At 45.1% G+C, this 13,850-nt stretch overlaps 1 protein-coding gene across 1 annotated transcript in view; it reads right to left on the reverse strand.

The window, feature by feature from the left end:
• Positions 1 to 1,647, reverse strand: part of LOC145359112 (G protein-activated inward rectifier potassium channel 1-like) — a 46,050-nt gene extending 44,403 nt beyond the window's left edge. The window contains exon 1 of the mRNA XM_080213507.1: positions 700 to 1,647. Coding sequence (XP_080069633.1) covers positions 700 to 1,365 — 666 coding nt within the window. The 5' untranslated portion in view covers positions 1,366 to 1,647. The remainder of the gene's footprint in view (positions 1 to 699) is intronic.
• Positions 1,648 to 13,850: the final 12,203 nt, after the last annotated feature.

The following is a 13,850-nucleotide window of genomic DNA, read 5'->3' on the forward strand; positions in this document are numbered from 1 at the left end:
ATTCCTCCGTGGAACTAAGATGCTCACTCACCCTATAAATTTCAGCCGGCAGGATTTACACCTGTTGAACTTTTGGTCCATTGTTTTTATTTGATGAATAATTCAAATTAGGAATCAATCAGATAGACACAAGCAACTAACAGAAATGACAGATTTTAACACACTGAATAGCACCTCAAGTACGATAGAGGAATTACAAATGTCTTGCTGCTGTGTTAAACATTAGCTGTTCATATTGGCAACATAAATTCTAGTTTGCTGTCTGGCCCCTATCATTTCAACATCAACCTAGACATCAGAGAATAAAGAATGTTCGTATTAGTTGAGCATATTCTGATGAATCCTGTTTAGGAAGCTAAGTTTGACTGAAACTCGAGTATTAGAAAACACTTACAGCCCCTTTACTGATTTTCTTAACTCTTTTAATGCTGGATTGTCCTAAGAGCAATATTTCTTCTACTTAATGTTTTACTTACTACATACTACTTACAAACTCTATACACTGCTTTAAAATTAAATTTGCAACAGATTGCAACCCTTACAGATTGTAACAGAATCTTTCAATAGAACACCTGTTCAAGATTTATATCAGCTTCGTCTAACAAATTATCCAGAGAGTAAAATCTAGTTAAGTACGCCTGTCTTTATTTGAACATATTGCAGTGGCTTTTATTGACAAATTAGTTTGTTTGGGCTTACCTTTATCACTTTGCATCTCATCTGAGCAGACACCATATGGCTGTTTCTAAGGTTCCCCACTCGAAACATCAGGCACATTTTGCCGTCGCGCTGAGAGATGACTGCACTGTGGCTAAACATCAAAGTCTCTGCCCTCTTCTTTGGCTGGGACATTTTGATGAACATGCACCCGATCAAAAAGGCGTCCACGATGGAACCAAGCAAGGACTGAAACAGAAAAAGAATGATGCCCTCGGGGCACTTCTCCGTGATGTACCTGAAGCCGTAACCGATAGTGGCCTCGGTCTCTATGAAGAAAAGAAAAGCGGATGGAAAATTGTAGACATTGGCCACGCATGGGGTATAGTCCTCGCCGTGGGTCTGGCTTATATCTCCTCGGATGTAGGCTATGATCCACCACATTGAAGCCATCACCAGCCAGGCGATTGTGTAAGTCAGGATGAAGATTAGGAGGTTCCACCTCCACTTTAAATCCACTAAAGTAGTGAACAAATCCGAAATGTACCTACTTGTCTCGCCGCCTAAGTTCCCATGCTGTACATTGCAACGGCCATTCTTGTCCACGAACCTCTGCCTTTTCTTTTTGACGGGAGCGTTGTAGGTAGAAACTCGGGAAGTGTTCACAACTTGGTAGTCTTCACCGAATTTTCTGCGGAGTGCAGACATCCTTTCAGCAGCGCGGCGGGACCATCAATACTTGTCCAGTGTTGGTTTATTCTTCAGGCAAGCCTAGTCTTTTGTGTTAGGAGGCAGGTCCCCTTTCGTGTCTGGAAGTTGGAGAGGCACTAAACAACATTGTTTAGTTGCGAGGTAGCCCGGGGATTTCACTTCGAAAGGTGTTTCACTGGGGGAAGCTCAGTGCTCCCAAATATTATGGGAAAACTGTGGGGTGGACTGTCCTTGCTTCAGCTGCTCCCGTGCTGCGCTGCGAAGGTGGGGAAGGCTCAGGAGCAAGTGCAGCACTGTTGCAAGAAGGATTGCTGCTTCTTGTCTTGGAGACACCCTGGGAACTGTATCCAGCACCGCCGTGATTCTGGAGATAGGAGCTGCACAGACGGCAGCTGTCTGACCAATTGGAACAGACTGCTGCCTTGCGATGGTCCCTCAGGGAAGAGACAAACAGAATGAGTGAACAACAAGGAGAGAGAAAAAAAAACAGAAGCGGACGCATAAAGAGAGATAAAGTGAAATGAACAAGGGACAGAATCATGGGGCAGAATAACAAAAAGGGAGAGCAAGTAACAACCAATTTAAGTGAAGATTGCAGATCATTTTCTAAATGCCAAGTTCAAATATTCCAGAATACTATCAAACAGCATCACCACGATTATCCGTTCAAATTAAATAAAGTCATAGAGTTTACAGCGTAGAAACAGGCCCTTCGGCCCAACTTGTCCATGAAGCCCTTTTTTAAACCCCTAAGCTAATCCCAATTGCCCACATTTGGCTCATATCCCTCTATACCAATCTTATCCCTGTAACTGTCTAAATGCTTTTTAAAAGACAAAATTGTACCCGTCTCTACTCTGGCAGCTTGTTCCAGACACTCACCGTCTTCTGTATGAAAAAAATTGCTCCCCTGGAGCCTTTTGTATGTCTCCCCTCTCATATTAAAACTGTGCCCTCCAGTTTTAGAATCCCCTATCTTTGAGAAAAGATATTGACGATCGAGCTGATCGATGTCCCTCATTATTTTATAAACCTCTATAAGATCACCCCTCAGCCTTCTATGCTCCAGAGAAAAAAGTCCCAGTCTATCCAGCCTCTCCTTTTAACTCAAATCAACAAGTCTCGGTAGTATCCTACTAAATCTCTTTTGCACTCTTTCTAGTTTAATAATATCATTTCTATAATAAGGTGACCAGAACTGTATACAGTATTCCAAGTGTGCCTTACCAATGTATTGTACAACTTCAACAAGATATCCCAACTCCTGTATTCAATGTTCTGACCAATGAAACCAAGCATGCTGAATGCCTTCTTCACCACGTTAATGGATTTGTTGTTCTTGTCTTAATAATCAGAGTCAAACATTACAAATAACAAGTCCTCATTCCAAGAGGTAACTTGAATAAATTTAATTGAAACATGTTGGTTGGATGAAGGGGACATAAGCAATCTAACCTGTGTCATAAAACCCAGATCTTTTACAAAACAAATATCAGTACGGAAAGCATTGGAACGAAAATGAGAATATACTATTTCAACAAAACATAATGCTGCCCCCTACAGATAAAAGTTCTCTGCAAAACTTAAAGAAACTGAAGTATTTGTCTGAAATACTTTTGCAGAGGTTTTTAAGTGAGTTAATGCCTCCAATATATTAGCAGAGAAAGGAATTTCACACAAGTATCTAACATCACATAATTTCAAGACACAGACCCAGGACTTAACATTCTCCGGTTTGAGAAATCTTAGGAAATATGTTTAAGTTTAAGTTTTAAGTTTATTTATTAACGTCATAAGTAGGCATATATTAACATTGCAATGAAGTTACTGTGAAAATCCCCAAGTCGCCACACTCCAGCACCTGTTCGGGTACACTGAGGGAGAATTTAGCACGGCCAATGCACCTAACCAGCTCATCTTTCAGACTGTGGGAGGAAACAGGAGCACCCGGAGGAAACTCAGATAGACATGGGGAGAACGTGCAGACTCGGCATAGACAGTGACCCAAGCTGAGAATCGAAGCTGAGTCCCTAGCACTGAGAGGCAGCAGCGCCAGTCACTGTGCCACTGCGCTGCTCTAAATATATATATATATATCTAAATATATAAAAAGGAAGAGGCTGGCTAGGGTGAATGTTGGTCCTTTAGAGGATGAGAAAGGGGACCTAGTGGTAGGGGATGGGGATATGGCTAAGGTATTGAATAACTTTTTTGTTTCTGTCTTCACGGAGGAGGACGTGAATAATTTGCCGGGTGTTAGCGATGGAAAGGTGGTAGGACTGGAGGGTCTTAATGACATTACTGTTACTAGAGAGGCGATGCTCGACAGACTGGAGGGGCTGATTGTGGACAAGTCCCCAGGACTGGATGGAATGCATCCGAGGGTTCTGAAAGAAATGGCGGAGGTGATAGTGGATGCCTTGGTGGTTATTTTCCAGATGTCGCTGGATTCCAGGGAAGTGCTGGAAGATTGGAAAACGGCTAATGTTACGCCGTTGTTTAAGAAGGGTGCCAGGCAAAAGGCGGGGAATTATATATATAGCCGGTTAGTTTAACATCTGTGGTAGGTAAAATGTTAGAATCCGTCATTAAGGAGGAAATTGCGAGGCATCTTGAAGGGAATTGCTTGATAGAGCAGACGCAGCACGGTTTCATTAAAAGGAAGTTGTGTCTGACAAATTTACTGGAGTTCTATGAGGATGTGTCTAGGGCGGTGGATAGAGGAGAGCCGGTGGATGTGGTCTTTCTGGATTTTCAGAAGGCGTTTGACAAAGTACCTCACAAGAGGTTATTGCAGAAGGTCGGGGGACATGGAGTTGGGGGTAGGGTGTTAGCGTGGATAGAGGATTGGTTGTCAAATAGGAGGCAGAGAGTGGGGGTCAACGGGTGCTATTCGGATTGGCGGATGGTGACTAGTGGAGTGCCCCAGGGGTCGGTGCTGGGGCCTCAGCTTTTTACCATTTATATAGATGATCTGGAGGAGGGAACCGAGTGTAGGGTGTCGAAATTTGCTGATGACACCAAGATTGGGGGAACGGCAAATTGTGCGGAGGGTGTGGAGAGTCTGCAGAAGGATCTAGATAGGCTGGGCGAATGGGCCAGGAAATGGCAAATGGAATTTAATGTTGGCAAGTGTGAGGTGGTCCACTTTGGTAGGAATAATGGTAGGAAGGACTATTACTTACGTGGCGAAAAACTGCAGCAGGCGACGGTGCAGAGGGACCTCGGGGTCCTTGTGCATGAGTCGCAAAAACCCAGCTTGCAGGTGCAGCAGGTGGTCAGGAAGGCGAATGGGATGCTGGCCTTCATAGCGAGGTGGATTGAATATAAAAGTAGGGAGGTCTTGCTGCAGCTGTATAGGGCATTGGTGAGGCCGCAGCTGGAGTACTGTGTGCAGTTTTGGGCGCCGCACCTGCGCAAAGATATTTTGGCCTTGGAGGGAGTGCAGAGGAGGTTTACTAGGCTGATACCGGAGTTGAGGGGGTTGAGCTATGAGGAGAGGCTGAATAAACTAGGCTTGTACTCGTTAGAGTTTAGAAGAATGAGGGGAGATCTCATTGAGACGTATAAGATGATGAATGGGATGGATAGGATAGAGGTGGAAAGACTCTTCCCGCTCAAAAAAGACAGTAGGACTAGGGGGCACAGCCTCAAGATAAAGGGGGGGCGGTTTAGAACGGAGTTGAGGAGGAACTTCTTCACTCAAAGGGTGGTGAATCTCTGGAATTCTCTGCCCGTTGAAGTGGTGGAGGCTGCCTCGCTAAATATTTTTAAGAAGCGGGTTGATGGGTTTTTGATAAGAGAGGGGATTAAGGGTTATGGGGAGAGGGCGGGAAAGTGGAACTGAGCCACGACAGATCAGCCATGATCTTATTGAATGGCGGGGCAGGCTCGAAGGGCTGGATGGCCTACTCCTGCTCCTATTTCTTATGTTCTTATGTTCTTATAAATAAAGACATATAAAAATGGTGGACAGATCAATGTATCAAAAGATTAAACTTCCATGCCTCAAGCATCCAATCTCATCACAACCCTCCCCTTGCCCACTGAGAAAGGATGGTTAAAAATGCTTGTGAAAATTTGATTATGGATTTAAGATTGTCCTTAACTGATCCTGAATTCTGCAGGAGATGTATCAATCAGTTAACACTTGCAGAAGTTGAAGTTTATTTATTAGTGCCACAAGTAGGTTTACATTAACAATGAACTTACTGTGAAAATCCCCTAGTTGCCACAGTCTGGCATTGTTTGGGTACACTGAGGAAGAATTTTGCATGGCCAATGCACCTAACCAGCATGTCTTTCAGACTGTGGGAGTAATTCAAAGCACCCAGAGGAAACCCACACAGACATGGGGAGAACATGCAGATTCCATGCTGACAGTGACCCAAGCAGGAATTGAACCTGAGTCCCTGGCGCTGTGAGACAGCAGTGTTAACCGCTGTGCCACTGTGCTGCCCATCCCCAAAAATGGGATAACTGAGTGTTAGGTGAGATGGAAATAGTTCCAGAAGTTTCTGACATTGATCAGGAGATAGGAATTGCATATGGTAGCTGGTTGACCAATTGGAGCAGACTGCTGCCTTGAAATGGTCCCTCAGGGAAGAGACAAACAGAATGAGTGAACAAGAAGAGAGAGAAAAAACAGAGCAGACACATAAAGAAAGAGAAATAGTGATAGTGGTCATTTACTGTGAGCCCGTGGAGGTAAAGGGTGGCACGGTAGCATGGTGGTCAGCACTGCTACCTCACATTGTCAGGAAAGAAGTTTCAAATCCAGCCTTGGGTCTCTGTCTGTGTGGAGTTTGCATGTTGTCCCTGTGTCTGCGTGGGATTCCTCCACGTGCACCGATTTCCTCAGATGTGTCCCAAAGATGTGCAGGTTAAGTTGATTGGCCATGGTAAATTACTCCTTAGTTTCAGAGAGATTAGTCGGGTAAATATGTGGTGTTGTGGGGATAGGGCCTGATGGGATTGTTGTTGGTGCAGGCCTGATGGGCCGAATAGCCTCATTCTGCACTTTAGGATTCTATGATTGAATATGGACTGATAACTCACAATCATAGCTGCTGTCCCAGGCAACAAGTCAACCACTAGATGGTCAGTCCTAACATAGTGAGGGACAGTTCTGGAGGAAGCTCAGACTCACAAATGTTTCTGAGGGAGACCATGTGGTTCAAGAAGGCTGAGAAAGACAGTCAACTATCTGCCATGTATTTTTTTAAAATTCATTTGTGGGACATGGGTGTCACTGGTTGTGATGTGGGTATGCCGGCGTTGGACTGGCGTAAACACAGTAAAAAGTCTGACGACACCAGGTTTTAGTCCAACCGATTTATTTGATAATAGACTCACAAGCTTTCGAGGTTTCCCTCTTCGTCAGGTGAATGGAGAGTTCATTCACCTGACGAAGAGGGAAACCTCGAAAGCTTGTGAGTCTATTATCAAATAAATCGGTTGGACTAAAACCTGGTGTTGTCAGACTTTTTACTGTGTCATTGGTTGGCCAGCATTTATTGCCCATCTCTAGATGCCCTTGGAGGGCAATTGAGAACCACATTTTTGTGGCTCTGGAGTCACATGTACGTCAGACTGCGTAAGGGCGGCTGTCTTCCTTGCCTAAAAGATGTCAGTGAATCAGATGGGTTTTTCTGACAATCGGCAATGGTTTCATGGTCATCAGTAGATTTTTAATTCCAGATTTTTTTTGTCGTTGATTCAAATTCCACCATCTGCCGTGGCGAGATTAAAACCCGGGTCCCCAGAACATTTGGCTGAGTTGCAGAAATAATAGTCTGGTGATAATACCACTAGGCCATCGCCTGCCCTAAATACAACCGCTGAAGAACTTGATTTTCATCAGCTTTTATACAACAGGGGCATTGCGGCACCAGCTATTAGAAGCCAACTACTGCCCTCTCTCATTACACATCCCACACTACACATCCTTAGCTAGCTGTAAATTAGCTACTGGATGCTGAGAAAGAGATGTAGGAGGGTTCTTTTTTGCTCAGTTTTCCGAGTGAACTCTAGGGATGGACAATAATCGCTGCCCTAGCCAGCGATGCCCAGATCCCATAAATGAACTTTAAGATTGTGGTTGCCTGCTTCATGTCAGACACAGGGAATTCAAAGCTCCCCCTTTTTTCTCCCAGACGGATGAGTAATTCTGACTCTCTGTTTTCCATTCCTGTTAGCTGTGTACTTCATATATTGCTGTTTGGTCTCTGGGCAAATAGTGCAGTATTTTCTATATATTCAAAGGATAACAGACTGGACGATGGGGTTGGATTATCACCACAAGGGAAAGCATCTCTGCAGCAAACATGCCAGAGGATCCGGAAATCAGAAATCCCACCCCCAAAACTTCCCATTTTTACAGGGATGGGAATGGAGTCAGGCCACAGTTCAACAGGCACAGTTTAAGAAGGCAGCTGGCCATTTAAAATTAGCAGCTGCCTTCACTGAAGTGGGGTTTTGGTAGTGTGCAGGTTAGACCAGTGAAGGGGCGGGGGGGGGTCAATCTTACATTCTCATTCCGCCCGATTTCTTGCCTCTCGCAATCTTACCAGCACTGGATATCCGGTGAGATATCAGCCTTGTGCCTGAAATAAAACTTAAATGTTACAAGTGAGCCTGGGACGCACTCATTGGCCTCACTTGCCTTAGCAACCTCACTGGTGTAGCTCTCACCGGCGAGGATCACGTACGATGCCCATCAGCGGGGACCTGTACAATGGCCTCACCAGTAGGAGACCATTGAGGACTCACCCAGAGGGCAGGGGCAAGGGAAGCTTTTTGGTCAATGCCAGCCTGGTATCCTGGCACTGCCAGCTTGGCACATTGGCAGTGCCCATCGGGTACCAGGCTGTGTCAAGGTGACAGAGCCTGAGGGAAGGGGTGTGACCCAGTGGGATGGGGCAGGGCCTAAGGGGATTGGGGGAGGAATGCTGTGTGTGTTCTGTAACCAGTGATTGACCGGGATGGGGGCTGGGGGGAGGTGAACAGGCTGATTGACTGGACAGGATGGTGCGGGGGTTTGGGGAGGGGTGCGATCAGCCAATCTGTGCAGGAGAAATTGGCCGCAGAGGTCAGAGATAGTGGGGCGGGGGTGGGGGGTGGGGGGGGGGGGGGGTGGGTGGGTGCTGGTGGGAGAGATTGGCCATGAAAGCCAGTGATATTTGGAGGGGGAGGCAGTGTCAGATTTCTATGTTCCGTTCTATTGCCCCCTCCCCCTGCTGGCAGGAAACAGATCTTGCTTTGTTTTTTGCTCAGAGTGTGGTAAGATTGGATTTTTAACTCACCCAAAACATGAGTGTGATTCTCTGCTGTTTTCAGGCTAGTTTGGCGCTTAGAAAATTTTTGGTCAGATTCCCCTCTCCTCCCCCGTCTCCCACCCCAGGTAAGAGCAAGTCTGAACTTTGATTTGATTTGATTTATTATTGTCACATGTATTAGCATCGAGTGAAATGTACTGTTTCTTGCACGCTATACAGACAAAGCATACTGTTCATCGAGAAGGAAGCGAGAGATTGCAAAATGTAGTGTTATAGTCATAGCTAGGGTGTAGAGAAAGATCAACTTAGTGCAATGTCGGCCCATTCAGAAGTCTGATGGCAGCAGGGAAGAAGTTGTTCTTGAGTTGGTTGGTACGTGACCTCTGACTTTTGTATCCATTTCCCAATGGAAGAAGGTGGAAGAGAGAATATCCGGGGGGAGTGAAGTTCTTAGTATGCTGGCTGCCTTGTCGAGGCAGCAGGAAGTGTAGACAGAGTCAATGGATGGGACGCTGGTCTGCATGATGGTTGGGCTACATTCACGACTTTTAGTAGTTTCTTACGATCTTGGGCAGAGCAGGAGCCAATGTCAAGCTGTGTTACAACCAGAAAGAACATTTTCTATGGTACATCTATAAAGTTAGCGACTGTTGTAACTGAGATGCCAAATTTCCCTAGTCTTCTGAGAAAGTCGAGGCGTTTGTGGGCTTTTTTAACTATGGGCGACCAGGACACCTAAAAACCTGAAGTTCTTGACCGTTTCTACTTTGTCCCCATTGGTGTAGACAGGTGCATGTTCTCCACTACGCTTCCTGAAGTTGATGACAATCTCCTCCATTTTGTTGGCATTGAGAGAGAGATTATTGTCGCCGCACCAGTTCACCAGATTTTTTTCCCTCATTCCTGTATTCCATCTCGTAATTGTTTGAGATCTGATGCACTGCAGTGGCGTCGCTAACAAACTTGAAAATTGAGTTGGAGGGGAATATGGCCTCACAGGATTAGCCAGGTTACTCTATTTGTTAGGTAAAGTACCCCTCTGGATCTCATCCTGAGACACCTTCGATGGAAGTGAGGTGCCTTTTGAGGCAGGTCAGGTGTGCTTTGGAATTGTTAAAAGTAGGCATAAAAAGTGCTTAAATGCATTCGTGATGAGATCATTGGAACTGTCAACTGACTTGTGATAATCAACTGTCAAGGGGACCTGCCCGAACTATCAGGAGGACTTAGCAAAACTTTCAAGAGTATCCATTAACAGTATCAAAAAAATTAGTCAAGACTGTCAAGAGAATCTTACAAAAGTAACTGTCAAAGAAAGCTGTCAAGCTGTCAAGGCATTTCAAAAACCCACCCTTTAAATATTTGAAAGGAAACTGCCTGGCATGTTTAAACATATTGCTTGCTATGGGCACAGGGGCATAGTTTGGCAGAGATTATATAGCGGGTGTGGGGGCAGGTACAAAGGCAAGATATGGCATGGGTTGGCTTGGATGGAGCATGGGGAATGTGTGTAGGGGAGGGTGAGGTAGGAGAAATATTTGCTTTTTTTCAAACACAACAGTGCTTGTGCACAGAGGCAGGCCTTCCGGTTAGCCCGTCTCCACAAGCGGCAGCCTCTGCACTCATTCCTGCTGCGGTGGGTCTGAATTCCAAACCAATCTGCCACACCCTTTTCCCCAGAACAACCCCCAGCCCTTCTTCCCCGTGTTAGGTTTGTTTTGCTGGGAAAGGTCTTGACTCTACACCCAACCTGAGAGCCAAATCCAAGCCATAGAAGCAGCAAATTGATTTTGTTATTTAGTGCACCTCCTCTACTGATGGGTTTTTAGTGATCTTTTTGTCATGTTTTCTGCTTCAATTTCCCAAGATAGTTGCAGGTGTAGTTTGACAACTATATGTTGAAGGAGGGGTGGGCGGCTATGTAGATAACTGGTAAACTACAAGCACGGATACCTAACTGCAACCAACCCGAAATCAGGCTAAAGGATTTGTATCATCATCAGAGCTCTTTCTGAGGCAGCATCCAAACAACGTAAGCATCTCAACAAATCAGATCTCTTCACAGGAAGGCCAATCAAAGTTTTTCCTGGTAGGCTTCTTGCAGACCATGGGCCTCATGTCATTCTAATTGTGTCTTGTATGGTGGAGTTTTCACGTAACCAGATGGAAGGCTAGAACGGTGGTTGGAGTCAAGGGTATTTCCCGACATGGGAAAGCCCTTCATTCTGCATAGACTGTTACTAAATCAAGAACCAGGTTTTGGATAAAGAAGAAGTTAGATCCAACCAGGTCCTGTCAAAGCTACTAGAGAAGGAGTTATAGATGGGCTTAGTCTTTCTTGATCCCATTCATTTTGGCTTCCAGCATATGGTCAATTTATGCTGTATTTTACTCACCTGGAAGGCTTGTGTCTCAGGCCCTAAGGAAGTTCACAGTGAATGTTTGGAATTCTTGGAGCACCTACAGGTTCTTTGTTAGAAAGTCTCTGGTGCTAACTAATCTGAGATGACTGCATTCAATTTTTGTAATTCTGCAGTAGTCACAGCAAGTCATGAGAGAGTCCCTGGATTTTAAGCATTCCTTTACTTTGATTTAGAAATACAACTGACAGGAACAGCATTATTGATCTGCTTTGATTGAGTTGGCAATCAGAGGAGCAATGAGTTCTTCCGTCCCATTCCAATTCTTTTCCCACAGCTAGTGGGGCATTATGGCAAATTTTAATTGACATCCATAGCAAGTAATTCCTAGAACTAGTCTGCCACCCGAGGATTATAACTTGAGAGACGCCACTCCACATCAAACGTGGCTAACCCGGAGTCTCTCTGGCCACTCATTGACATGTTTGGAAGGATTTACAGGTTGACATTCAACCTGTTTAGCCACGTTATAAACACATCTTTGGCCATCAAGCCCTGGACGGGACTCGAACACGGAGTTTCTGGCTCAGGAGCAGGGATGCTACACACTGCGCCACAAGAATAAGATCTTACCCCATGACAATGAAAGCAACCCTGTCACAGCGCTATTGAAATGATTGCAGATCAGCAATGTCTTGGTTACGCTCTGCAAAACTAGTAATGTGTCTGATGGCCATTGATCTGTGCAATCACAGTAAATGGACAATCAGAAGTAAATGGACAATCGGAATTCCTCTGCTTATTACATGTATTATAACAGCGACTGCCCTTCATGAGTTGTAAAGTGCTTTGAGACATCCAGAAGTCATGATAGATGTTACAAGTCTTTTTTCTCATCCAATGTTGGTGCCTAAAACCATTCTCCAAGTCACTCAGTTGTCACTGAGTACATAATGGGGCAATTCTCCCAAAAAAACCAAAGTTCCCAATGGGCAGGAATATTAGCCATGATCATTAAAAATGGTAGAGGTAATTCAAAGGGCCAATTGGCTTAACCCTGCTCTATTTCCTAATGGAGGTTTATCAGGCTGATTCCAGGGATGGCGGGACTGATGTACGAGGAGAGATTGACTAGGTTAGGATTGTTTTCACTGGAGTTCAGACAATGAGCGGGGAATCTCATAGAGACTTATAAAATTCTAACAGGACTAGACAGGGTAGATGCAGGGAGGATGTTCCCAATGGTGAGGGAGTCCGGAACCAGGGGTCACAGTCTGAGGATTCAGGGTAGGGCATTTAGGATGGAGGTGAGGATACACTTCACCCAAAGAGTGGTGAGCCTGTGGAATTCATTACCACAGGAATTAGTTGATGCTAAAACATTGAATGTATTCAAGAGGAGGCTAGATATAGCACTTGGGGTGAATGGGATCAAAGGTTATGGGGAGAAAGCAGGATTAGGCTATTGAGTTGGACGATCAGCCATGACCGTGATGAATGGTGGAGCAGGCTGAAAGGGCCAAATGGCCTTTCCCTGCTCCTATCCTCTATGTTTCTATGACAAGGCAATGTGTGTAGAGGTAGATGAAAGCTGTCCATCCCTAGTGCAAACAAATCTGTCCTGTACACCTCTCCACGTTTAAAAAGTAGAAGCAGAGATTAGCACGTGATCCATGACAAATTTTCAGTGTTTTGATTGCTGTGGTGAAATATGTAACAGTAAATGGCCATTTCCTGAAAACAGACATCCTGACTTTCCCTTCAGTTCTCTCACCCGGGGAGCAGAGCAGCTGGCCCATACTCCATAAGAGCACTGGGGCATTTTGCCAGCCTCATTTCAATGTTATTATTGTAGAATTTGATATTTAAATGAACTTTTTATACAGGAAAGAGCAGTCAAAAAATCCACAGTGTGAATTTTGCTCTGCCCAATGTCCCATCCACTGTCAGCCCAGTCCAATTATGCGTTGTCATCCCACTAGCTAGAAAATCATGCCATTTATATTGAGTTGAAATATTGGCAACAACCTAGATCATAGATATTGGGATATTTGTTTGTGTATAATTTCCCATAAAAAACTCATTTCATCATTATAAGGGACGAATAAGAAAAATCAAAATGGCTTTCAACAAAATGACAGGCAAAAAACATAGAAATTAGAAGCAGGAGTAGGCCATTGAGCCCTTCGAGCCTCTTCTACCATTCATTTTGATCATGGCTGATTTTCAAATTCAATATCCTGATTCCACCCCTTCCCCCTACATTCCTTGATCCCTTTAGTCCCAAGAGCTACGTCTAATTTCTTCTTGAAATCACATGTTTTGGCCTCAGCTAGTTTCTGTGGTAGTGAATTCCACTGATTCACCTGGATGAAGAAATTCCTCCTCACCTCAGTCCTAAAAGGTTGATCCCTTTTCCTCAAACTGGACTCCCCCACCATCAGGAACACTGGGGGCGATTCTTCTAAAAGTGCTGAATTGGTGGGAAAGCTGTTCTAGATCACGACTGTTTTCTCAGTTCGACTTCACACTCGAATCTCCACTCTCTGTGCACTGCAGATGTTCCAATCTCATTAAAAACCCATGGGCCGGGCCTATTCACACCAGAGTCTGACAGTTCTGGAACTCTGTGCATGTGCAGTGGCCCCGATCTGTCAGCCTCCCCGTTCCCTGGCCAACTCTATTGCTGGCTAGCTCGGGACCCCCACAATGCTGCCTCTCCAGCCCCCCTGCCCCCCCACACAGCTCAATCATGGCCACAATAATTCCTGGGCCAGCCCTGACCCCAGCCCCACCCCTTCCCTGGAGCATCCCGATGTTCAGCTCCCCAGCAGACACCCCCCCA

This window comes from Carcharhinus amblyrhynchos, chromosome 27 (assembly GCF_965287045.1).
Source record: "Carcharhinus amblyrhynchos chromosome 27, sCarAmb.v2.hapA, whole genome shotgun sequence".
NCBI classification, from domain to species: Eukaryota; Metazoa; Chordata; class Chondrichthyes; order Carcharhiniformes; family Carcharhinidae; genus Carcharhinus; species Carcharhinus amblyrhynchos.